This window comes from Epinephelus lanceolatus, chromosome 4 (assembly GCF_041903045.1).
Source record: "Epinephelus lanceolatus isolate andai-2023 chromosome 4, ASM4190304v1, whole genome shotgun sequence".
Classification (NCBI taxonomy): Eukaryota; Metazoa; Chordata; class Actinopteri; order Perciformes; family Serranidae; genus Epinephelus; species Epinephelus lanceolatus.
Window position 1 is genome coordinate 18449318 of NC_135737.1, and position 27898 is coordinate 18477215.

General features: G+C 42.5%; 1 protein-coding gene across 20 annotated transcripts in view; it reads left to right on the forward strand.

Moving 5' to 3' along the window:
- The window catches only part of robo2 (roundabout, axon guidance receptor, homolog 2 (Drosophila)), a 303484-nt gene that overhangs the window by 256854 nt on the left and 18732 nt on the right, over positions 1–27898 (forward strand). For 6 of the 20 annotated variants that reach the window (XM_078166973.1, XM_078166972.1, XM_033630688.2 and 3 more), the window contains 11 exons: positions 1330–1451; positions 3812–4043; positions 6946–7070; positions 7165–7336; positions 8366–8554; positions 9497–9523; positions 13081–13123; positions 18509–18636; positions 19546–19818; positions 20807–20932; positions 27129–27288. In XM_078166973.1, the coding sequence (XP_078023099.1) occupies positions 1330–1451; positions 3812–4043; positions 6946–7070; positions 7165–7336; positions 8366–8554; positions 9497–9523; positions 13081–13123; positions 18509–18636; positions 19546–19818; positions 20807–20932; positions 27129–27288 (1597 nt within the window). The remainder of the gene's footprint in view (positions 1–1329; positions 1452–3811; positions 4044–6945; positions 7071–7164; positions 7337–8365; positions 8555–9496; positions 9524–13080; positions 13124–18508; positions 18637–19545; positions 19819–20806; positions 20933–27128; positions 27289–27898) is intronic. The other 14 variants (XM_078166975.1, XM_078166974.1, XM_078166980.1 and 11 more) reach the window with 3 other exon arrangements.

Genomic DNA, 27898 nt, shown 5'->3' on the forward strand with positions numbered 1-27898 from the left:
TAAGATTCATACAAAAGGACTATGTTTTATGTACAGTGTTTATTTTATACATGTGTAGTTATTTCAGAACCTGTCATAATCACGTTCACTGGTGGTATGTAGTTTTCTTTTTTTTGCTGAGTATGTCTGTTTCTACTGATATGGGAAGGTCACTGTGCCTTCAAAGTGTGATACTTATCAGCCCCTCTCAGCAATCTGCAGTGAATAGCTACACTGAAAAACTGGAGAACTTTCCAGAGGTCAAATTCTCCATCTCGGCCCAGCTCATTAAGGCTACACTTTAGCAATTATGTAAAATAAGCATGTCTACTTTTGGAAGGCCTAACTGAGTTAGTGCTATCCCTGCTATGTTAATGATCATAACAGGACAAAATGACTGCCTCCAAACCCAAAGAAGATTTGATTATGGTACCGGACAGACCACAGTCTCCAGATTAAACTGATATGATAAGTCCCCAGCAAAAAAACAAAAAAGCAACCTTTGGCCAAGCTCTGTCAAATGCAAGCCAAGAGTGTGTTTTTAAAAAAAAAAAAAAAAAAGCAGAGTCAATTTGAATTGCAGCACATCTCTCTCATGCTGAGGTGAAGGTCTTGAGATGATATATAGACATGTTTATTGACGATGGCATGCATTGATGACAAATTGATTTTTCAGTTCTTTTTAACTGTGTTTGGCCTGTCTTGCTCTATTAGTTTGGCGTGTGATTCATGATCATGCTGGGTCGCCTGAATGAAGCTTTTTTTTTTAAATATAATTTCCTCTTGCAAGTTTTTTTTGCTTCCCTTCAGTAAATAACTCAAAATGTGGCTCGCGTTAACCGCATTCAGTATCTCATACACTGGGGTCTTTTATTGCTTGTAACTTGAAACATGTGCATGTGCAAAATGGGGAATGAGCTGGAAAATAGTGTCATGGTGTCCATTCATCTCCCATCCAATATGTCTCGGGTCGCGCATTCAGAGTTCATTTGTTGATGTGGTTGTTCAGTCAGGCCCCAGTAAGTGCAGACAAGTCACACATCTAAAGACCTTTGCCAGCCCAAGTCTTCTTTCTTTTCTCTGAACAAGGCAGGAGCCTTAATACAAAACGGAATGAGGTCATTTTAATGCAGATGAAGTTGCTCCTTTTCAAATGAAGTCGTGATCACCAAGTGTACGCTTCTTTGTTAAAACCAATTGGTCTATTCAGTCACTCTTTCACCAAGTTACTTCTGATGATGATGAAGCAAGATTTATTGTGAGGAACTGAGTGAACTCTGATGTGGTTGAGACTTTATTTTGTGCTCTCTCAGTCTTTTTTTGTAATTGTTTCTTTCTTGCTCGCTGCAGATATAAGTCCTCCAGCTCAGGGTGTCGACCACAGGCATGTACAGAAGGAGCTTGGTGAGGTCATAGTTCGGTTGCACAACCCAGTTGTCCTGAGTCCCACAACCATTCAGGTCACATGGACGGTGAGTGCAGCTTGTCTTTTTGCATATAGAATCCCAATAAATTTCACTTATGCCACACTTTCATTAATTATTTTTATAGTTTCACCTTGAGTCTTTGCAGTGAAAGAACTTAGATGTATAAAATCACAGGTGTAGATTTTGGGTGGGGGTGCAGGGGACCCCTTGCCCCCCAAATACAAACATGAAAGAAGCAGAGGACTTTCATTGCGACAGAATTAAAGACATTTAGGCACAAATTGGTGCATAAAAATTCACCAGAATGCAGAAAATGAAGTGTTTGATGTTTGTGTTTTATATATGTCTCCTCCAATGTTGTCACAAAATCTACAGAGCACCAGCACTTAGAGATAAATTAAATTATTTAATGTGGGCGTGCCGACGGTAGCTTTGTAGCTTAAACTTGTCTGTTTCAGTTCTTTTTGCCCACACTGAATAAGTACATTTATCTGTGATTGCCAGTGGTGTTTGTTTTGCAATCCTTCCCACAGCCATGCACCAAAGATTTTTGGTGCTGTGCACGCTGCTATTTGTCATCACGAAACCCACGCCCATCTATAAAATAGTGCGATTTGTATGTGGTTTTCTTATCTCTCTGCATTCTTTTTACATCTTTGATTTTGCAAAACTGAGTCATAAAGTCAAGATAGTTACAATCAAAGATCCTTCTTTGAAGCCAAAAAGGTGCAGCTCGAGGCTACCATTTGTTTTATGTCAGGAAATTTCCGACCAGTTGTTCTTTAAGACTGCAGCTTTGAAATACTGTAATTGGTGACTTTAAAGTAACTGAACATCAAATGGCTGAAAAATTGTTTCTCTTAACCACACTGAACATGAAAAGAGATGTCAGAGACATCTGGTTGTTCATCAATCTTCCGTATGTCTTCAGCTGCTTCCCTCTCCAAACAAAGACTTTGCGCGGATAAAATTAGATTGAAATTAATGTCCGTGGTTGAACTGTCTTTTTGTGAATATGGGTTTTCCTGTTTTCCTACTGTCATGAGATGATGCATTAATCTTCTTTTACTTATACAAGCCAGCAATACAAATACGCACCTGCTCTTCCAGCGTACATATGCATATATTGTGGTGTTTGCCTCACAACAATATTCACATTATGCGCCAACATTAGGCAGTTTTATTAAAATGGTTTTAAAAAAATGCTACAGGCTCAGCTAAAACATTTTTTTTTATTTATTTGAATGGTAGTGAGATCAAAAGGGCTATTTATATTATTCAAAGCTTAGCTGTTTACACAATATATGGGCTTGTTTATTTTGATCATGTTGCTATGAATCTTTTAGGTGCAGGTATTTACAGTACACGCCTATCATTCAATGGCGTGGGGCGCCTGTTTCCATTTTCAAATGAACCACATTAGCAGTTTTCCTGATGACATGTTTATTGACCCCTGTAATAAGCCTCACCCCGAGTCTTTCTAGCTAATTTAATGCTAAAGCACTGCTTTATGATTGTAATGTACAATCAACGCGAAACATGGCTACCTAATCAATCAGGGGCCCTTTCAGTAAACAGAGGGGCCACTCTCAGAGAGCTTTTATATTCCCAAATCATTCCATTAATAAAAGTCACACACCAAGCAGGGGATCCATTTTGCTGATTTACTCCGGCTACACTTGCGAAAAAACAGCTGCTTAATATCCCACTTGAAAGCCCTGCTCACTTCTTCTACTGTTAACAAGCCATTACAATGAGTTATACGCCCGCACCTCCTCTGCATAAATTCAGCATTTTCTGTCTCGCTAAATGGGTCCAAGTTTAAGGGAGGGGTCCTTTGTGGGTTGCAGGGGGCTATCACACTTCCAGTCTCTCCATCTTTTCTATGGGACAGATCTGCTGTTATCACCTCTGCTGTGTATTCCCCTTGTGTCCCCAGGGTGTCTGTATTTGTTGCTGCACGATATTCTCATACTCACAGCCTATTTTAGATGTGGTGGGAGCTGCTTTCCAGTGTCACTAGTTAGTATTTATAATACATATGAGACATGCATGTGTCCTTTAAGGTGGCATTACAGAAAGTCTTTTTAATAGAGGAGGGAACACTTTGGGCTGGGAGCTGGGTGTATGAGGTAATGTCACGGTGTTAATTGAGCTAAGTTAATTGAGCTAAGGAGAACACGGTGTTAATTGAGCTAAGTAGCAGGCAATAAGAGGCCCGATAAACGAGTACCAGCCTCTAAAGTGTCATGAATGTAATTCTGTGAGGAAGAAATACATTGCAGAAAAAAACAGCTTTTTATATTGTCTAGTGGCTGGCCCAAGATAGCATCTACCAATCTCCTCTGCACAGTTCATTCTGCACTGAAATACAGCAGTAATCTTGTCTTTGTTCACTTTCTCAGGTGGATCGTCAGTCTCAGTTCATCCAGGGTTACAGAGTTCTGTACAGGCAGACATCAGGACTGCCTTCACCAGGAACCTGGCAGACCCAAGATGTTAAGGTCCCATCTGAGCGCAGTGTTGTTCTCTCTGCACTGAAAAAGGGCATTGTGTATGAGATCAAGGTCCGTCCTTATTTCAACGAGTTTCAAGGCATGGACAGTGAATCCCGAACGGCACGGACAACTGAGGAAGGTACGGAGACGAACACGCTGAGTATTTGTAGATTATGTCAGGAGCAATAAAACGCAGTGAGTCAAACTGTTTGAGTCCACACAAATGTGGGATGATGGGTGACACATGACCCCGTAGGCTGCTTTCATGTTGGTTTTTGTCATAATATCAGTGGCGCCGCTGCCCCTCCCTTTCATACTGAGAGTTGAGGGTATATGTGTGAGTATATGTGTGCATGCATGCATGTTTGTGCCTGTCTGTCTGATCTTCCTGCTGTGCTTTTTTTTGTTTATGATTGGTGGTGTTAGTGCCAAACTTCTTCTAATCCATCACCCAGCAGCCACAGGCCTGAGCTGTGATTGGACACAGCTCACACTTCCTCCTGTGAAGATGATCTGTCGCCTAAAGCTTGATTCATACAGGCTCTGACAAGGCCACAGAGCAGTGTGGCACAATATCACACACAAACAAACACACACACAGGTCTGCGTTTGGATGAATTTAATATTTTGACCTATGCCAAAAAAGAAATGCATCCAACAGCACTGCACCAGCCTTGATTCAACCTTCGAGTCTAATAACTGAAATTACATTATGATCTAAAGTGAAGCACAGACACACAGTACATGCACACAACAGCATAAAGAGACAAATACCGACTCCATATACTGGAGACAAAGCCCATCTTGCCACAACATATTTAAGCCTGCATGTATAGGAGACAGTTCACATCCTGTCCGCGTGACAGGCCCATTTATTTTCTCTTTTCTCAGAGGGACCATATCTCCTGTGGCCAGCCAGTGCACGCAACGCTGTAGTGGAACTGCCGTCACATTACAGCTGTCCCCAGCACGCACTCACACTAACACACACATACAGGGAGAACACATAGATGCCAGCACACCACTTGTCCCGAAGGCCTCCAGAACCTGCATGTCCTAGCTATTACCAATGCTGATAACATTCCCTGCCTCTGCTCTATCTGCATCCCTGTCCCTCAGAGAGCTCCACCACTTTCTATTTCTGTCACAACCCTGCTGCTCCGCCTGGTCATAGCTGATACACCGTCAAACACACAGCTCTAGGCTCCTCAGAGACCCTGGGACTACTAAGAAGGGCAGGAAGACAGATAGAGAAGTCTTGGTCAGAGGGTGATTAAAACTTAGGTTGTCCATTAGCTAACACAATTAGAGAATCCCCAGAGCAGGTCCAGGCGGATGCAGAGTTACAGTATGCTCAGCGCTCCAATGTTGTGTCCATCTTTTTGTCTCCGTCCTCCTTTTTCACACATTCTCTCACTCTCCATCTGGACAGTTGATTACCGCTGAATGATCGTCTAAGAAGTGACTATGGAGGCCCATCTTTTATGTGAAATAATGCTTATTTAGTGAGGGAGGAAATCAGCGATGTTTGGATAAATGCTCATTTGTAGTGGACTAATATTCATCCTTGTTGATGGATGTCTCTGGGGAAGGTCCACAAGTTTCCTTCCACACCACCCACTGCTTTTACATTAGCTGTTGGCGTCTGATATGATATGTTTGTATTCCTTCATGCAGCACAGCACCGTGTGTGTGTGTGAGAGACAGGGGGTCAAATTCCTGCCTGCAATACATCACTCCGCTAATGGCTCTATTAGGACAGCCTCCAGGGCCTCTGTTGAAAAATGTGTATTGTTTAGCACAAATATGCATGATAATAAGCTGCTAAATCATTCATAACATTAACTTTGAACGACATTGCCTCTGATTGCTGCCCCGCACCATTCCAGCACTCTGTCACCTGGATGTAATGCAGCGTTGGAGAGCCCTAAGCATGATGGTTGATCAGATGCTCCCTGGGTAGATTGTTTCTAATCTGGCCAAGGTGTTGGGTTCATCATTGGACCCATTCATCTTCCCCCATGCCAGGCTCCTCTGGCTCCCTGGGGGCTGGTGCGGCCAATCGCGCTGAGGGATGAGCACAGATTTACAGGGTGACACGTGCCATTTTGGATGGAGGCGAGGTGAGGGAGAGGCAGCCCAGGAGTAATTGACCTGTCAGTATTCTGCCATGGTGCCGCTCCCCTGCCAGCTACTGCGGAAATGAGAAAACATTATTTTTAAAACGTTATTTCCAGTTGGGCCAACTGTTATTTATTTTTCCTCTGTTACCTCTTGTGGGGTCAGAAGATTGGTGCCATCAGAATGACAACAGAGTGAGGTTTATGAAAGCTTGGACTTGTCTTATTTCTATCCACTCTCTGTCTGCCGGTGGATAGAGCCGATTCATTTAGATGTGCCTCGCTCTGAAGCTTTGCTCTGATCCTTACCTACTGGCTTTAGTTTCATCTGGCTGATCGATGGAATCAGTCAATATGTTTACTGAGACCCTGTTTCCTTCCCCTAAAATGTATTTTTTTCATATTTCCTTCTCGCCTGGGCTTCATCCTATAAGCTCGTTGACCCACATGCCACCCTTGCTCATTCAGTCTTAGCTTGACTGAGAGCACTTGCCTGACTGTGCCAGGCTGTCATTCCACAAATCAATAGCAGTATTGTCTGTGCAAATCCACCCGGCTGGAGCAGAGGATGAGATATTAAATCATAGTGAAATGTTAAAGATAGGCTATAGCCATGTCAGACCTGCCCTGGTCTTCATGTAAATCCCCCTCTAATGAGACATCTTGACAGCCTTCAGCCACCTGTGCCATCACCGAAGAATAACATTTCATGGAAAAGTGTGTGTATGTGTGTGTCACTTTTTGTGTGGGTGTACTTGTGCGTACATGTTTATGAGCTCCTCTTCAAACACATTCAGATGTACAATATCGCTGTGCATCCCATTATTCTTGTTTTGTCAGGATTAAATACTCCTCTGCTGCCTTAGCTGCAGAATAGTGCGTTTCATTGTTGACCCGCTTATTTTGTGCCTCCTCTTCCAGCTCCCAGTGCACCTCCTCAGCAGGTAACAGTCCTGACTGTGGGGAACCAGAACAGCACTTCCATTAGCATCTCCTGGGACCCTCCTCCACCAGACCACCAGAACGGCATCATCCAAGAGTACAAGGTTTGTCTCAGCGAGTCGGCATGTATTCTCATTTAACTCATACAAAGGCAAATGGAATCAACTGCCTCTCTATTTTTTCCCCTCTGTGCTTTAGATCTGGTGTCTGGGGAATGAGACACGTTTCCATGTAAATAAGACGGTGGATGCAGCCATTCGCTCAGTGGTGGTGGGTGGGCTGCAGGTGGGAGTGGTGTACCGGGTGGAGGTGGCTGCCAGCACAAGTGCAGGAGTTGGAGTCAAGAGCGAACCTCAGTCTATTATCATTGGTAAGATGGAAAGCATTCGCAACTTTTCAACAACCAGTTTAAGTTTTTCCTTATGTCAACATCAGTGTTCACAAAGATTAATGTTGTATTTCTTAGTGGATGATTTCAGCAAAAGAACACATAGTGAGAATGTTTTCATTAAATACGAGAAATTCCCAAATGGATAATATTGCTAAAATACTACTATTTTGATATGTGGCCTGACCACATATGATTTATGTGGAGCTGAGACAGATTGTGCCTGATTTGACCCATAACTGATGGCTTGGCCTGTAGCATGTTCTTATTTCCCCAGTGTCACTCACATAATCCATCTCCGAGAGCAGAGCCCAGAGCTTGCAGTTATAATATCTTGTGTGTTTGCGTGTCTGTGGATGTGCGGATGGGTGTGTCCTCGTATGGTTGCACAGTAATATATAGATGAAGAGAAACTGTGCAGCTTTGCATGCATGCACATATAACATGTGTGAGGGTGTATTTGTTCCTGTCAGTGTGTGGGAACATTTGTTTGTGCCTTATCATGTTCCAAGAAATAGTGTCAAGCAGACTAGTCACGGTGAGCTGCGATCGGAGATCAATACGAACCAGGATCCTCTCTTCTCATTTCACATGGTGTGTTTTACCGGCAATGGAGTGAATTAGGGGCTGAACTAAGCAAACAACTTGCTCACCTGGGGGTTTGTTATAAGCTTTTAGGCTTTGTCTTTTTCAGTCTGTACATTACATTTCACTGCACACCCTGTAGATCCATGTCCTTCTCCCTTGGTCGATATCTTACCTGAAATTCATCAGACCTACCTTTTTTGAGCTTAATCCAGTCCTTAACCTGTCATCATGTGTCTGTATGTGTTACTTCTGCTCAGTGAAAACCATTCTCAAGCCTTTCAGTTTTACAAGGGCTGTTGTGATAACTTGAACTCACCTTGAAGGAGCAAAACATGCACAACAGCATCGTTATTTCCTGTTTCTCTCCAGTAGCTGTCCACCCAGCATCACATTAATGTTGCCTGTTTATCCCCATGCCCTCAGGTAAGGAGTTCCGGGACGTGGTTATACATGGAAACCGCAACAACAGCATCACAGAACAGATCACCGATGTGGTGAAACAGCCTGCCTTTATCGCTGGTATTGGAGGGGCGTGCTGGGTCATCCTCATGGGCTTCAGCATCTGGCTCTACTGGAGGAGAAAGAAGAGAAAGGGCCTGAGCAACTACGCAGGTTAGACTGATCATAGTGTCATAGCCACCTATGCACATTTACACTGACATTCTGCTCTTGTGCCTTCGCAAACAAAGGAGAAGTCAACCATTCAAAAAATAAATTTTCTTCCCTGTCAGAGCAGGAGTATATTCACTGCTACCCAATCATCCTGCAGTCTTAATGTGTACAGTTCTGATGAATCATGTAGAAGAGTTGCTAGCAGGGAAGTTGAGATGGCTACGGTGTTAAAGCTCAACAGGGAGACAGATGCCAGTGTGAATCATTTCCAAGGGGTTACATTTTTTGACAAATCCACCCACAGTGTTGGTTATTAGCCCAGGGTGGTCGAGCTGAGTGGGCAGACTGGACTCTCTGCTGGTCACTGATGCTGGAGTTTGTCCAGCTTCTCTCCCACACACTGACCCTGACATCTTACTGAGTGACCTCCAGTCAATACAAGCAGCTACCAAGTCCACATACACTGCCAAGGGTGCAAGATTTAATTAGAGAGCAGAGAATGGTAATGAACTGACACATTAGTGTTGCAAGCAGTGCAACACAATATTCTAAAAATTGCCTTAATAAATATCAGAAATTCAGAGAAACATATTTATTTAGCTGTTTTTCCGATTTTTTTTTTAGCAAGTCAAAAAGAGCATGTACATTGGCAGCTACTAGCCTATAAGCTGGTGTGGTTTATTTGCTCTTCATTTCTGTTTGTCACATTTATGTGTTTGTGTGTTCTCTTTAGTTTGTGCCACCGTCTCTACACCTCTGTGACCTCTGAGCTGGCTGCTTTCCTGGCTGTCGCTCTGCACACTGGGTGACGATGTGGTCTCACTTCCTCTGGCCCTCAGCACCTCTTGGCTCGACCGTGTCCCCAGTGTGCAGATACCCCTAAAGCACAGCTTATCTCTGCAGGCTTTTAACACACAACTTCTCTGTCTTCTTGTTTTGCAGTTCAGTCCTTCACCTTCACCCCTGCAGGTACTGTTCATTTGTCCCGTCTCCTCACCCCACCTCACCTCAACGCAGATCCATCTCCTGCCCGCTTTTAGTATATATGCTTGGATTGTCAGACTTGTGGTCATGGCTAATGCAAATCCAAACTTAATAACTATGAAGGCAATTTAACCAACCAGAGGAGCAAATTTACAAGTCAAAGAAATCTAGATTTGCCATCAGCCAAGACCAAAGCCCTGCAAACTGAAGCCTTTATTCCTGCAATTCCTTATTATTGTGTTGTATTTGTGTGTATTTCTGTTGTGGCTACCTGTTTTTGAATGAAGTATCATCCTGTCTTTCTTTTGTCTTGTGGTGCAGGGTAACCGCACATTTTCCTCCTCCTCCAATAATCTTATTCATCTTTGTTTTCTTTTTAAGACCTGGATCGTGTTGCAGTTTTTGTATCTGTCCTCCATAGGTGTCAGTTAGGCAGCTGGGTGGTGTATTTTTTGTTTTCCTTCTGTTTAGCTTTCGTCTACTTTATTTGTGACAATTTCCCCCGCTGCTGTGACTGTACGTATTTGGCTACCATGGCTAAATTTTGTTTATTGGAAAACTAGACATTCTGATGGATGTAAAAGTGTTACATTGTCAGTTACTATGTTTACATGCACGAAATATTCCGGTTTTGCTCTTATTCCGAAAAACATGCAGCTGTGCATACTCCAATTTAGATGTTCTAACATGTCGTTTATCACATCAAAATATGGAAAAGTGGGATGGCTGGAGCTGGCTGTGCCATTTTCCTTCTTTGCATCAACTGTGGCGGACCTGTTTGACGGTGCAAACACAGCCTCTCTCTTTCATTCCTTGAACCAGCTTCTTGAAAAGATCATATTTGAGATATAACTGCATATCAAAAGACCTGTGGATTTCAAAGTCTTTCATAATATTTAAAAGTAGGTGTGTTTTTCCTTCCGACCAGAAATGTGGGCTTTTGGGCACACATCTCTACCCTAGAACAGAGCTGACTGCGAACATGCAAGAGGCCGTGTGTCACAGACTGTGGTTAAAAACCCCAATGGAGATGCATATTCTGAATACACTTTACACATATCCAAAGTATGCTTGTAAGGCCTAATTGGGACCATCCAAATGGAACATGCTGTTTACATGACCCGTATCAAAATCAGGATATTGTCATATTCGGAAAAATAGAGGAATATTAGTGTGCATTTAAACATAGTCAGTGTCTGTCGTCTGCTGAATTAAGTCTGAGTGGCACCAACACTGTACAGATCATTAATCTGACTGTGTGTAGATTGAGCTGACTGAAGAGTGGCCAATCAAAGACACTGAGCAGATTAATATGCAAATGATGCCTAGAGGCCTCTGTGCTGTACAGTACCAGTGTACTTTATAGCTGTGGTACAGTGAGTCAGGGGTCAGCACATTGCCCTTTACTCTGTTTGCTGGATTTACTGACAAAGATAACAATTACTTTTTTCGGTGGGGTAAAGTACATATGTAGCCAGGTGGTTTCCTATGGAGCCTACAGCCCTAAACCCAATTTACTCAGGCCTTTACGCAGCAGCTAGCCAGATTATAGATCACATGAATATGTCAGTGAAACTTGTCTGGGTTTAAAGTGGAGGCACACCTCAGAGATGCCAAGAAATGAAGCAGGTTATTTCACTAAAAGAGTTTTGAGTGGCAAGCACAAAACAAGGTCAAATATAGTGAAGATAATGGAGTTAGAGTGAGGTGATATTTAGAACACGAGCCAAAGCACATCTGAAGAGTCTTACAACGCTGCTCTCCTCTGTATTGACAATTAGTTGATGTATCGAGAGTGTCCTGTCTCAGCTTCCTAAAGCTGTCAGTGCAGGAGAGGTAAATCACTACACTGTTGAGGCACGCGTCCAGCAGGAAGGAGATTTGATGGAATTTTTATACGCTGATTATGTCCACCCCCCCCTTAATGCTTATTAAAGGGGATTAATCTGTATTCATATTGGAGAAAGTGCTTATCTGGAAGACGGAGGCGAGAAGCACAGCTATGCCACCGTGTCACTCTGGCTAACATAAAAGTGTTCCACAGCAGCCCAGAAATGTGCCTGAGCACAGATAGGGACTTCAGAGGCCTCCCCGCTGCACAGCCTCCCCTCGCCTCCACCTCCTTCTCCTGTCAGTCCTCTCTCAAACCTCAGAGAATTCTCTAATGCAAGTTTGTTGGTGGTGGAACAAAGAGAAATGGCTTTAGCTATGACTGAATAAGGGATGCCAACTCTGTCTCGAGCTGTCAAAGCTATATTTTATTCAGGCAGACCTGCAATGTTGGTTTTATCTGGGTAAAACCTTTGTTAGCGGTACATATTTTAATTCCGCTTGCTGCCATTCAGTCGCTTAAACCTTAATGCAGTAAATAAACTGTTAGGACATTCATACTAGACAAGTTTTGGATTGTGTTTCTCTTGTTTAAAATCCCAAAATATTGTTCACGAGAGAAAATTGGATCAAGTAAGCTTAGGTAATGTTGATGAGGCATTAAAATGTCCTCTGTAATCTATTGTGGTAGTTTCCTCTCCCTGTCATCTGGTTTACTACGTCATCCACAGAAAAGCCCCCTCTCTCGCCGATGCCTGGGCTTGTTGTGGAATCAACCTGAATGAAACAGAAAAGAGAGGAGGAATGTTCAGCCTCCTTCTCTCTTTAATCTCCATCTGTGGAACAAATGAGCCAAATTACTAACAGCTCTCCTTCTCCCTCTTGAGTAAACCAGCTCTCTTTTTTCCCCCCTCCTCTCTTTTTTCCCCCCCTCACTGGTATGAGGTGATTTCCAAAACTCTTGCTGCTTTCCTGTGTTTCCTGCAACCCATTGATGTTCTTACATGCTTAGAACTCTGTATACTGCTTTGTCATCATGGTCGTTGAACAGAGATGAAATGGATCCTTCACAGCCATCTCTCACTTTGAGCCATGGAGTTTTACTAGCCGCTGACAAAGAGCGGCCCTTGTTATCTATAGATCACTGTAATAGAACAGGCCACATGCATGGCTTCTGGGGAGCCCGGCTAGCTGAAGGATCAGTAACTCAGCCTCCACGCTTGTAGATGGAAAACTCAACATGATTAATGAGCCCTCTGCCTTTTCTAATCATTTTTTGGCTGAGATTTAATCACAAATCTGATAATAACTCAGCAGCAAAATAAGAAAGATGAAATGAGTTTTGCCTCTCATCAGGCATCTTGTCCTTGAGGAGCACATGACGTCTCCACTTATGCAAAGCAAAGCAAAGCAATATGCAATTCTCATCATTGCACTTTTTTTTTAATTTCATGAAAGGCATTGGACGCAGAGGGATCCCTTAGTGAATCCATCAACCATCCGGCTGTGTATTAAAAGAACAGATGAATACATAGCTGTTCAAGCACAAGGACAAACTGGACAATACTGAAAAGACAATGTATCTTATCTTGATCATGGAAATAAATCCTGGTTGATTGCTATGTATTATATTACAAAAACTAAATATATGGCTTTGTCTTTTTTCTTCTCCATCTTTTTCTTCTTCGTTTCTTTTTTTTTTCTGACTTTAGTGACATTCCAGAGAGTCGATGGTGGTCTGATGAGCAATGGAAGGTGAGTGTCCCATCAATAACAAAAAACAATGGCATTCAGTGTTTGAATGCAATATGACAAGGAAATGAAAAAAGAAAAAAAAATATTATCCTCCCATCATGATATCATTATTTCTGTCCTAAGCGTCACATATCTTAACACAACTTTTCCTCCACGGTCATGCATTAAAAAGGCTTTATTATGCTCAGTGCTTATTCATATTTGTATTTTTGGTTTCTACTAGAACATTTACATGCATTAATGGTTAATGTCTGTGCTGGAAAACCTGTAGTCACCCTCTGTCAGAAAAGGCTTCATACAGTATTAGCGCCTGTCTCTTTAAGCCCCCTCTTGAAAAAGCCCAGTCTGCTGTGATTGGTCAGCATTTTCAGGTCTCCGGCATCTCTACATTTCAGCTCCATCATTGCAGGCAGAGGAATGACTGTTCAGGAGATTAGCGGCCCTTTCTTCTGTGAAAAATCACAAATAAAATCCTTTAAATGCCACCAGAGATGAACAACCAAGATTACATGTTTTGTGACATTAGCAGGTAGCTATTTGCAGCAGTGTACTTGCAGCGAGGGTATAACTTTGTAAAGCATTACTTTCTCTTTTAAAAAAATCTCAGTAAAAGCTTCTAAACACAACTGGATAAGTCCTAGCAGGAAAATGATCTGAAATTTGGGAGAAATCGACAAAATCTGTAGCCAATTACATGTTTCCTGGATGATAGCATGTAGCTACATGTAGCAGTTTAGGCTACTTACAGTTACAGAATGACAGTATAGCAGCACTTTTGTTTTCCATTAAAAAACACATAAAGCTTCTTAACACAACCAGACATGTTCCGGCAGGAATATGATCTGAATTTAGTGAGAAATTAACATCATCGACAAACAAGTTTACATGGTTTCCTGTCATTAGCATGTAGCTACATGTAGCAGTTCAGGCTACTTGAGGCCAGGGAATGACTGGATAGCGGCACTTATTTTTCCATTAAAAATCACCAATAAAAGCTTCTAAACACAACTGGACATGTTCCAGCAGGAAAATGATACGATTGCTGAGAAATTGACGTCATCTGCAACCAAGTTTATATGTTTCCCTAACATTAGCATGTAGCTTCATTTAGCAGTGTAGGCTACATAATGTAAACACCTGCAGTAGCGTGCCTAGAGCAGATAACCATATACATCTGTCCCAATCTGATATCACCTTGTCGCTCAAGTAAAAAAAAAAGAAAAAAAGGAAATGGAAACAGAGTGTTCAGAAGCCTTAAACCTGAGGTTTTTGTTCACAGGGATTATTTTTATATGTTTACCTTATTATTTGAAATTATGGCCATGTTTAATGTGATTATCTGACATTGTAACATAAAAAAAATATAAATGTATGACAGAAAATAAGGACAAGCACAATAGATCCCCGTACATCTACACAAGCAGCTTTTGATTGTAACACTGATAAATGACTGATAGATTGATAGATAACCAATACCTGTTTGTGTGCCTGCCATGCAAACCGGCGTGCAAATATACATTTCTACCACATCTCCGTTCATGCATCGATAGATGAACTCATAAATCTCCTCAACAGAATTAACAGAAACAATTTAAGCAGAGAGTGCTTTTATTTTGTCATTTATCTTCCGCTGCCGGCTACAGGCAACCCAGAAGCCCTCTGGAGTGATAAATTTGCCTGTCACCTTGCGTGGGCGGCTGGGATCTGAGCACATGTAATAATGTAAAAATAATTACCCAGGGGAGAGGTGTGTGGAGGTACCCCACTTGCACCCCCATACAGCCTGCTCCATTTCAGTGTGTGTTAGTGAAAGAGAGAGGGGCTACAGAGAATAGGGCACATCTCAATGACACCAGTTACTGAGCCTTTGTGGGTATTCAAGAGACTCCCTTGAGAATCCCGGGCTTCTGTCTATCTACTGCTTATCACACCTGACTAGGTAAAGTCTCTAGATCTCAAACACTCAGTGAGAGATTGCCAACTAAATCTGACCCTGTGTCCCTGGGCTTTTGGGAATGTGTCTGTTCTGCAGTCGGGTTGCACCATTTTTAGATTTATGCTATTTTTTTCTCCTTACTGTGTGCGTATCACAGGATGCCACAATGGACAATTTTGCCTATATTGTTCTGTGAGCTGCCAGCATGCTCTCAATGAATTAGCCACGCCACTTGCCATGCCTTTTCTCATCTACTTTCTGCTGTAGTGTTTTTCCGTCAATTTTCCACAAAAGTGGTTCTGATTCTCACTCCAGTGAATGGGATTTGAAATGTCTGTATTTGTGGTGCTCTGTATTTGTCATATCTTTAGTCAGTAGCAGCGACTGCCACAATTTTCACAACACTGGAATGGGATGCAGTCTGGAACTCTAACACGAGCCTCTGATCCGTTAGTCACTCTAGTGCCATCAAATCCCAGATGTTGCAACTTGCCCATCTGCCCTGAGAGTGAGACTGTGTTGCAGAGTATCAGAGGAAAATGTGTTCATTTGTTACATGAGATGTTTATTGCATTAATTAGACAATAGCAAATGAAGCCGCGTCTGTTTCCAGTTTCTCATTGGCTCCTGCCAAATTGCCCTGACTGAACAATTACATTTAATCGATCACAAAATAAATGATTCATGGAAGATGAATAGGCTGCAGATTGGTAGACCTGGACGATTTGACTTTGGCTGCTCAATTGAAATTGATAAAAGCCGATAAGGGCTCATTCCTTATCCCCCTGCCAATAGGGAGATGGTAATTAGGAGGTAGTAATAACTTCCTATCTCTGCACTAATCAATATTTTAGCAAAGCAGATTCACTCCTATAGGCAGGGAGAATGGGCTGAGCATTGCAGTGAACAGGTTTCACCAACACTGTTGCTATGGAGATCCTTTACATCCCAGGATCTGAATGCTAAATGAAATCATGTTCCCTGAGAGTTAATCTAGAAAGTAATCTGTGTTTCCCATTGCTCTAAGTGTTAGCTAATGTCTAGACTTTTAATCCAAATTCCATTCACTCGTCTGTGGGACCATAAACATCTGATTTATGAAGTTGCTTTGGAATTAATATCTCTCACTTGGCTTATTTATGGGAAGCTCAGTGTCAGGCATCTTAGGCAGTATTTATGGTTTCCTACCCATCACACGTAACTCAAATGTCTAACAGGAAGAGGAAATGCTCCAAATCAAATTTTATCTGCCAAGGTTGCCATCCATCGTAGGGTGGGCAGGGATTAAAAGTTAGGTGTTGACTTTTCATTAGATGTATGACCTGGTGTCCGCTCTCCTCCCACCAGCCTCCCATCACCCCACCATCTCATACTCACACACACAGTCGAACACACACATATATATAACAAATATTGCCAGTAGAAATCAGTCTTATTCTAATTATCCTTAGCAGGAATACTGCTGTGTGATAAATACAAGGACAATGCAGCCATTTCCACTGTCAGCTCCTTCTCTTTCAAATGGTCTTTCTCTAGTGGGCTGGGGGAGGACTCGATGGCGCACACAGGACAAGTGAGACAAGTAACGACACAAAGGCATGGTCTTTTACTTTAGACGACGCGCATTTGTGGTGCAGTCTTGCTTGAGTCAACAAAAGAGAACAGCGTCCTCTTCTTTCCAGCTGCTTGGAATTTTTAGTTTGACAGATGCTAAGCGCTCAGGAGGCAGGGGATAGAAAGAGGATATGGAGGTGTATAAAAGGAAAATAGGGATAGGGAAAGATGGTATGGCAAAAGAGAATGATGGCAGTGGGGGAACATGGCAGCCAGAAACAGAGGTAGAAGGACAGGGAGAGATGTATTACCCTATAAAAGTGCATGTGTCTGATGCACAGCCATCAATTTGAATGACTTGTCTCCCCTGAGGGCCTGTTTTGGCATTCAGGAACCACAGTGAGGGCTCTTAGCTTGCCAGTGCTGCAGTTCATTTGGACCCGACCCCCCCCCCCCCCCCCCCCGTGGAGCAGCTCTTCTCATTAGAACCTGTGGCTGAGGAAGAGACTGACTGCAGCACGCCCATTACCTGCCCTTGTCCTCAGGGCTTGACTCTCTCCCAGTCCCTCAGAGCCAACACGTCACCCCGCTGGAGCTGAGACAAAAAGCCCCATCAGGCAGCCAGGCTGCTAACTACTGTGCTCTGCAGCTTCTCAGAGCGCACATGTGTATCTGTAGTCTGCTACATACAGCACTGCCGGGCACAAACAGCGGGGTGTGCTGTGTTTCTGAGAAGGCAATGCCATCCGTTTCATCACATGTGGTACATGTTTGACCATTGCAGGGTGTGATTTCTCAGGAGAAAATAAATAAACAGAGCAAAATAATTCTGATAGTTTTCTTGAGGGTCTTTTGTTTGCTTAAAGTGTGTTTACTACGTTTCCTCTTTCTATTAGAAAAAAACTATTAATTTTACATTCTTAAATTTTCATTGCATTCTAATCCATTTTAATGCAAAGTCAATAGAAAAAGACAGGGTTTGATGCATCAGTAAAGTGACACATAAACAAAGACATTTAACTCTATCTCTCATTCTCATTTAACTCCATCTGTGTTATCCATGGTAACGAGCCTCAGACGTGATTGTACAGTAAAGTGGCCCTAATGGCCTCCCAGCAGTCACCCATGACAGGTTAAAGTCTTAATGGCTGCTTTTTATGGTTCTCACCCCCTGAGGAGGGACACAACACCTGTTAAATGGAGCTGCCCTCTCCCATATGCAGGCATCCCATATGCAGGCATCCCACAAGTGGGTCGGGGGCATCATGGTGGGGCTAGGGCCAAGCTTTGACATCTCATCAAATAAGATTTAGACTGTCTGGACTTCACCGCAAGGGGTTGATGTGAAAACACAGCAGAATATGCAAGATATTAATGAATAAGGAAACATATACATGTGGCTGTCAGTGTGCACTGCGGCACATGTGTGTAGAGAGCAAATGCATGCATTAGTGTCTCCATAGTGTGCTTCTGCTTTAATAACTCAGGGAATGTGACAAAGACACAGCAGGAGAAACAGAGAGATAAAGGGCTGCGTTTGCCTGAAGGAATTCCAACTTTGTGGGCGACGAAATGTATCTGTACAGTATTTCCCCCTATCTCAGAAGTGTTTCATTAGCTTGAGAGGCTTATGGCAAGCTTATCGCGCACCACCACACATTCTTGTGCACAGACTAACATTTAAACATATGTTTAATGTTTTTGGCTTCACATTGTCTCACGGATGATTGCTGTCATGTTTTTTTATTGATTATTTTTGGAATCCAGTAACATAATGTCGAAATAAACCATGCATATTAAACAATTGAGGGTGTTTTTTCTACAAGAAGCTGTGGTGTTAGTGTAATCTCACAGCATATGTTTAATCGAGTGTTTCATCCTGTGTTTCCTCCTAGCCGGCCAGGCCTGCTGAATGCCAGTGACCCAGGTTACCCCTGGTTAGCGGACTCTTGGCCAGCCACCAGCCTACCTGTCAACAGCAGCTCTGGGGGACCCAATGACCTGAGTAACTTTGGCCGAGGAGGTGAGTGCCTTGGTGCTGTCCCAGGTGCTGTGAGAAAGAGACCGTAAGAGATGAAAGATGATGACTTATCTTCCTCTCTGCTCTACCGGAGCTCCTGTTGTTCATCATGTACATATATGCATGCAAGATGTATACACATATGCATATTGCACGTGTGTTTGGGTTTATATTTATATATCACTTCAGAGGACAGCTAGAGCATTAACAGCAGGGCCTCCACTGTCACCAGGCTGAGTAATGGCAAATAGTCCAGCCTGGTGTCACAGCCCATACCTCAGAGCAAGAGAATGTGTGGGGAGAGACGGGCAGAGGAGCAGGGGGTGGGCGGGTGTTTGAAAGGATGGTCTTGAGCAGCCAGTCGTGAAGGACAGGCGCAGCTTGACTGGCGCAGATGCGGACACTTGGCCATGGCTCTACATCATCTCCCCTTCACTGGGCATGCAAACCATGCACCACGGAGAGAGTCTGCTTGCTCTTTCCCTGACTCTCTCCCTCTCTTCCTCCCTTCCTCTGTCATCACACACACACATGCAGAGCAGCAGCAGTATCCCTCATGTATGTGAACAGAGAAGGGAGGGGAGTGAGATATCCACACATGTGGGGGAAACGGGACACCTCAACTGGGAGGCTGAGGGTTGGGATGCATGAATAACTGGGGCTGAGTTTTTTGAATGAGATCAGCCTATTAAGTGCTGTTTCTTAAGATGTGAGCTGACCGGAAAGCACAAAGACACAGACTGTAATTCCATAACACTGCAGAACCACATGTACTTGAATCCCTGGTCACTCAAGACCTGATGTATACAGATAGTCAGCCATTAAACAGCAGACAAATGTTTATTTAAACATTCCAGACATTTTTTTAGAGAACAATTATCCTATAAACTCCCTCCCTTTCTTTTTTTTCAGATCTCCCCACTGGGCAAGGAGATAAAACAGGCACCATGCTCTCTGATGGAGCCATCTACAGCAGCATAGACTTCACCACCAAAGCCAATTACAACAGCCCTGGCCAAACGTCCCAGGCCACTCCCTATGCCACCACCCAGATTCTCCACTCCAGCAGCATCCACGAGCTGGCAGTGGACCTGCCCGAGGCCCAGTGGAAGGCTTCACTCCAGGTCAAACAGGAGATGGCCAACCTGGGGTACTCGCTGCCTGACAAGAACTCCTGCAACAACAGTAAGCTACGCTGAGAAGCGGGAATGTTGTTGTTCTCATGTGTGAGGTTTAGCAAGTGTATATAGAGTATGTACAACAGCTGATTATTCTTATCCTCGGACATCAAAACCAAAGTGAATTAGTCCAGATCACACATTTACATTTGTAACCAGGCCATGTGGAGTTAAAACTTTTCCACCATAAGTCTCTGACACCTTCCTAAAGCCACTGTGGTCTGAGGGAGGCTGTCTTAAAACGAGTCATTTTCCCCCAGCAGACATCATCTTGGTTACACTCCAAGGTTGAATAAACATCTCATGAGAGAGCAGTGCAGTTAAGTCATCCATCCATTTTCTTGCCGGGTTTTTCATGATAGTACCACCCCTCCTTCAGTTTCAGAGTAATCGCCAATCCATATTAGCTTGACTAATGTTTAAGAAAATAATCCAAATTAATTACCGTGGATTTGATGCAGGATTTTTTAAAGCCGACTGGAGTTTCATACTTTAGGTGTAATGAGTATTCCTCTGCTGTATTCTAATACATATTTATGATCTCATTTTCCAACAGTCTGAAACAGATTAATTATAGTTTTTACATAGTCCCTTTAATGCAATGAATCTTTAAAAACTGTTTTACTAATACACCCTGTCATTATTTTAAGAAGTATGATCATATGTGATTATGAATGATTAAAATCTCTCTGAAGGGGGACAAATATTGAATTAAAATCTCCACTATTGACTCATTTACCCAATTGAAAATTGATTCAAAGATTAGTGCTGTGTTTTTCAGATCAAAAACAAATTAAATTTGTCCAGCTAACGCAGCATCTGTTGCATACAAATCGCTGAGTGAATGAAAGGTTGAATAAATGCACCCTGTTGAATGTATGAATCCTGAATTTGTCCTGCTTGCTCAATGCTCTAACTGCATGTTTGCATGTGCTTGTGCTAACTGCCAATCACCTGATGCCACTGTGATTTTTACCCTTTAACCTCCACTGTAGCCCTCCTTTTCATTCCTGACTACCGATTGGCCGAAGGATTGTCTAATAGAATACCACACAACCAATCACAAGATTTCAGCACCACCAGCTCTCACAACAGCTCAGAGCGAAGCGGCAGTCTCTCAGGTTGGTTTACGCAGCAGAGAATTTTATAAAAAACAAACTGGGACACTCTCTGGGGCTCTGCAGCTTGACTCGATGATTGACTGATATCCTAATTGCTTTATTGATCTGTTATTTGCATGTACTAACCTGGCATCTGAGAAAAATTTTATTAGCACAGTCCCTCTCCCTCACCAGAGATGCTTTGCTCACACAGCTCCGGCTGCCTACAGTTCATTATATGTGAAATGCTTTAATGCTGGATGGATTAATGCTCTTTGAGTATTTTTTCAGTCATATGGGTTTCTGTGTACAATAGCTACTACTGTACACAGCCATGTTGTGATATTGGATAGGAGTCAACAGCTCCTTGGAACAGAAAGAAGCAGGACATTTAAATCAGAGAGGAAGAATAGTTCTGTGATCTCCTGACAGGATATCGCTGCAAGTGCTAATGCTGGGTTTCTGCCATCACTGCCGGTCCTTGTAAAGGCTTTGTCTTTCACTGTGTGAGTGAGCAGACGGGAATAGGGGCAGAGGGAGTCTTTCAGACAGAGTGGACTATAGACACACACACACACACCATTAGAGATGCTTGGCTGGGTAAAGTGGCAAAAATACCTCCCTTTTTCCCTCTTCTCCTAATGGTGGCTGACTACACTAAAACCCATGTTCAGAGAATTACAATGTCATTTATAGGACACCAAGGCAGCCCTCTGCCTGCCTCCCCTACACTCTCCTCTTTTATCTAGTTACAAGCCACTGCCTTAACTGGTCTGTAATTCAATGCTCCGGCACACAGTGGGCAGAGAGAAGGATGTGAGGCGGCCATGCCTTACAGGCAGATTCTTCCTGAAGACAGGCAGGTTACTGAGGGTGGAGTGGACATTGCACATGCTGTATTGCTATTTTATAACATGTAGAGAAACATAATTAATAATTATCGCTGCACAGTATGTTAGATAATATGCTTTAAAAGAATTGCTCAACTTTTTGTGCTGAGAGTCACATAAGAAGATCGATACCACCATAAATACCAAAATATCCTGCCACTGGCATCTTGCGTTGGTGATGTCATTTGGGGCCAGAGTCTGCGCAGAAGCAATCTCTGCCTTCTCATGTTCCCACCCATACACCCATTCAACCAGTCATGAGCAAACCGACTGGTACAAACAGCTGTCAGTCATGTAGTCAAAGCCCCTTTTTATTGTATCAAATAACTAGTTGAAACCATCTTATCAGAAAAACAAACACTTGAACACACATCAGCATTAAAGGAACTACCTGAAATGATAGAGAGAGAGAGAGAGGGAAAAAAAAAAACATCTTTGGGACAAATTATTTCTTGCGTACTTGATTTTTAGTTCCCATCTGCTAACATGGAGGGGGTGGGGTTTATGACCTATACTGCAGCCAGCCACAAGGGGGAGCGATCAAGATGTTTTGGCTTCTCTTTTGCAGACCTGTCAAATTGTCCATCTTTATTATACAGTCAATGGATACCACTCTCGCTTCAGTAGGCCTTCTCCAGCCACTGTCTTGTTAGCTTAGCTTAGCTTAGCTTAGCTTAGCATTAGGACTGAAAGTAGGGGAAAACAGCTAGCATGACTCTGTCCAAACATAACTCATAACCCCTTGTTAAAACAACAGATAAAGTAAAACATATCTAACGTATAATATAATTATGATTTAATTAGCACAAGATGTGTTATTTATTAGACCCGTTGCTATAATGAACAGGAGATAAGCACTAAAATGGGTTTTTGAGTCTAAATGTGTTTTATATAGTATATGTGGTGCACTATGTACTACATTTTAAACAGTAATGGAAATTTGAATCAGCACAAGCTAAGGTTTGATACAACCAAAGTAAACTCAGCATTTGAAGGGGGGGAAAGTTGAAGTTACAGTGCCTCACTCTCCCTCTGAGGAGATGGAAAGAATAATGAATGTCAGGTCTGAAGGAGGAGAACAGGATGAAAAGGAACAGAAATAGAGCAGCTTTCATGGCAGCATGGATCTCCACTGGGGACATGAAGCTGCTCATTAAAACCTTTCTTGGTGTAGGGGAGAAGAGGTAGCTGGTGTTTTCTGTGTTTTCTGTAGCAGCTTGAGACCCTGAAGACTCCACATTCCCCTCACACTCACGCTGTCTGTGACGCTACAAAGTCGATGATTATGTGCAGTCCGTTGTTGTGTGTGACCTTTTGTGTTCCATATATGTTGCATCTCACCTCATTATGTAATATGTTGTTTTCCAAACATAGCCAAGAAAAATGATGATACATGACTTTCAGTTATTTTGATGTCCTTTTTGAAATGATTCTCCCACTCATAAGTTATATCTGGCTGCGTAGTCTTTCTAGAGTCGCTGCTCTGTGGCTTTCCCCCTCAGCACTGACGCACCCAATGAAAACAGAGCAAGCTCAAGGCTGCGCAGCCCTGCAGTTATAGGCTGGGAGCGCCCAAACCTTGGGTATAAATACCCAACGCTGAATCTATATATAGTATGAGTTCCCCTTTGAAGAGAGGCCCAATTTTGTCAGAGGAGATGGGTTCGCTGTGTAATTCCTGTGTAGCTCCTAGCCACAGCCTCTCTCTCTGTATTTTTCATATTTGGGGTGAGCTGTTGTAATTCCTCTGCCAGACCATCCTTCCCTAGAAGAGGCTCATTTACAATATTGATGGCTGGTCTTGTGTGGAGGGACTAAGGATGATTGAACAATCACGTCAGCTCACCATTTATTGGTAAAAGTCAAGCGTCGCCCAGAGGTACGATTAGGAAACCCAATTACTTTCAGACTATACTTACACTGTGGTGCCGCCTGCCTTGGGCTTACAGTTGTTTCTTTTATTACTTCCATTCTTTATTAATCTTATTCCGACACCCCGTCTATCTCTTCATGCCTGATAGCTCCTCCCCTGCCCCAGCATTGTTACAAAGCTCATCTTTAAAGGGCCTTTGTTTTTCTTCCTGGTAAAATAGTTTATAAGAGTAATAGAACCGGAATTTTGACGATTTAAAACATATTGTGCAGTTTCCTCTGTCTCTGCCATCTGGCTGCCATAAAAAATCAATAGACCTGTACCTCATTGCCTCTGTAGGTTTCTTTTGATGACAGTGATCTACTTTTTACCATGCCTGAGTCAAGCCAGTTTATTAGATTACATTAGAGTGCATGATGTTACATTGCACAAGATGCAGCATTGGCAGCCTTTTTTTGTGGTGCTGGGAAAAGTGATTACAGGCCTTTGGCAGCGACAGCTAACCAACAATTGACAGATATAAATGTGTTCAACAGAGTTTCCAAAGATGGCTTTCACTAGTCTGTGTGGCTGGTGACGTCAGTTTGGGTTATTTCCTGGATTGAGATGTTAAGTGTTTACTGGTAGAGAGGCACTGCCACAAATGGATTAATACATGCAAATACTCTACAGTATGCCTCCTTCTTCCCTTCCATATGCACAATCTAATAAGCATGAGAGAACATTTATGTATTAATAAACGCTGAAAAATCAATGGCACAGTACAGGATTGCACACCATGGAGATGCTATCCATTGTGTGATAAACTTGATGGATATTGCTATTCAAGATGAGATGCAGTGGCGCCCCTGGAAATTTTCCCTTAGGGCCCGTTTTACAGGTTGCAAAATGCAAGGTGCACGGCATTGCCTTTTTTTTTTTAATTGAATGCCACTAGTTGAAAAAAAGAGAGAAAAAAATGCTATTATTATTATATGCTATGCTATTTTTGTTGCCAGGCAACCACCCCATGACATCCTTACACTAACTTTCCTGTGTAATCAATCTACGTTTTTCATTGTTGTTTTTTTTTGTTGTTTTTTTTGACCTCCGCAGTAATTAGTAGCTAGTTACTAAAATGGACAGACAGAGGGTACTTGCTCCAGCTTTGGCTGATGGTGAGTGGCTGACAGCAAATAGTTTGTTGAGCACAGAGTAACAGAGATCTGTGTGGGTACAAGAGACCTTAATGAAAAGGGTGGATCACAGGGAGAACCACCAGTTGGTCCGGGGGCTTCACCTCGATGATGTCCATTTCCAGGCATATTTCAGGATGGCTCGGGGACAGTTTGACAACCTGCTGTCTATCGTCAGGCTGTATAGCTCTGGGTATCCAGCAACCTGTACCATTATCATGAAAAAAAGATGACATGGGGCGCTTTTCCGCTCTGAGCTGAAGTTTTTCTCAACTTGAGGAGTTCAGAGCGCTCTGGCAAAAACACCAGGCACCTAGATCGCAGAAATGTGAGGCGTGTCACAACAAAAAAACTGCAAGGAAAAAGCTTCATTCTTGTTTAAAACAATTACAAAAAGGCCTCCAGCTGCTAAAATGCTTTCTGTATGATCGGGGCCTTAGGGTGGTCAGGTGGGGCCATTAAAAAATGTTGGGGTGACACACACTGAAACCAAAAGCCATTACTGAATTTAAGTACCCCTCTGAAAGTGGCTGTGTCCGTTTTTTCCTCGCTACAATTTAGCTAGCTTGGAGGATTGTGTAGCCCCCCCCCCCCCTTCTAGCCCCAAGTATCTTAAAAATGAGTGTGCCACAGCCTCTTAAAGACAGTCATGTTGCCTCCAGTTATTTTTGATTATTTTCACAAGGGGGGCAGAAGAGGGGCCAGCAATTGTACCATGGTGGCTGTAGCCCTCCATGACCACCTCTTGGGGGTGCTTCTGACAGGATGTGATAAAACCAAAAACCTGTGTGTACTTTTTTATTATCTGTCATCACAAAAGGATATATTGTATTCTGAATCGATGGTAAAAAAATTTTAAAAAAATCTGTATATTTGTCAACAGAAAAGTAATAAATTATCTTGATAGCAAAGATGCTTAACTAAATATCTTTGGGTCTTGGGCTGTTAGTTGAGCAAAGCAGGCAATTTAATGATGTCACCCTGAGGTTTAGGACATTGTGATGCTTTTTAAGACCAAGCAATTGTGGATTTATTGATAAAAATAATTATCAATAATGAAAATAATTGTGGTTGCCGCCCTAAAATAAAGGAAACATGTTCTACCCGTTCAGGTAATTAAGACACCAGTACCACAGGTCTTTAGTTGTTTGAAATGAAGTGACTGAATTGTCTACAGTTAATTAAAAAAGAAGAGTGCTCCTGCCAAGTAGAAGTTGTAATAATATATTTTCACAAGAATTAAAATTGAATTAAAATGAGCTACAAACCGATGTTAAAGAAACCATCCAAAAACTGCTTTTTTTCTCAGTGTCTTTTATTAATAAATTGCCAGTTGATAAAAAAAACACCTCTGAAATGTATTTGAAGTTAATGTAAATAAATAATTTCCCTTATGTTTCTTTGTTTATAAGTTTCAGAGCAAACTGGATTTAGATTTTAACTTGTATTACGATCCAACTGTAATATAAGTCAATTTTCCATCGGCCACGCCTTAGTCTTCAGGAATACATGTATACTGTATAGACCTCAGCTTAAAAACAGATTTGGGCTTGAAGTCAAATGTGTTTTAAAGAAATATAGGTTTCTTCCACTGTGACCAAATCGTATAAAACCCAGTATTGACCTGGCTGGCAGATTTATAAAGATGGATGAGACAGAGGAGAATCTGGCGTTGGAGGGATATGAGTAGAAATGGATGGGGTTAGCGGCTCTCCGGTGTAATAAAAGAAATGAAAGTAGCAATAGACTCTCAGTGAATTCCATTAGGGACACACTGACACTACACAAGCCATTCATTATGATGATGCTGTGAAGTGAGATATTTCATTGTGGAGCCCAAAGCCTGGTGTGAAAGGGGACACTGAGGGATGGGTGGAGCACAAAGGTCTACCTCAACCTCGTTTACTGCCGTTCTCTCCTGTTTCTATGGAGATTTGAGGCCTTTCAACCAATTAATCAATGGAAGCAAGCTTTTCATACGGCAACCTTGAGCTTTTCTATGTAAGTGCTGACAGCCAGGAGCCCATTGAAATCTTGTGTTTGAAATTGTGTACAGTTTTCTATGGGTATGTTGAAACTGGGTCCAAATGGATCTGTAATCTAAGTAGCATGTTTGGACTTAATTGAGTTTTTTTCTGGTTACACATTAGTCACATGGCAAAGGCAGCTACTGTAACTTGCAATGCTACCCCACTTGTATATTAGTTTTTAATTGATTTTCTTTTACAACCTAATTTTCAATGATTGTGTCTCTTAAATGCATTCTTTTCTCTTTGTAGGTGGAAAGGGAGGGAAGAAGAAGAAGACCAAGGCTGGCTCCAAACCCACTAAAGCCAATGGATCCAACTGGGCCAATGTTCCCCTGCCCCCTCCCCCTGTTCACCCTCTCCCAGGCACTGAGATGGACCATTATCCCAATGAGCATCATGAAGGAGGAGGGTATGTCTAAAAGGGCTTTAAACAAATACATTATTTGGGTATGAGCAGTGTTCAGTGCAGCATAATAATTAAAGGGATAGTGCACCCAAAAATGAAAATTCAGCCTTTATCTACTCACCCTCATGCCGATGGAGGCTCATGTGAAGTTTTAGAGTCCTCACAACAGATCCAAGGGGAGAGGGGGTAGCAGCATAACTCCACCTAATGGAGGCTTATGGCGCCCCAGATTCAAACGTCCAAAACCACATAATTGAAACCACAAAATATCTCCATACTGCTCGTCCGTAGTTATCCAAGTGTCCTGAAGCCCCGACTTAAAAAGTTGTTTGGAAAAATGTCATTTGAACTTTGTCTTTAGCCTGACTGTAGCCTGTAGCTCTAACTGCCTCTCTGTACACTGCATTCACGTGTGCGCGCTTGCGGCATATTTGTGAGTAGATAATGGCTGAATTTTCATTTTTGGGGGCACTATCCCTTTAACTGATGCTGCGCAGTTTTATTTTTACCTTATGATCAGGTATTGAAGCCTGGCCCAATGCGCGACTTGAAAATATAAAGGAAACTGACAAGCTGAAGTTCAGCACCATTTCAACAGCAAATGCAGTATGGC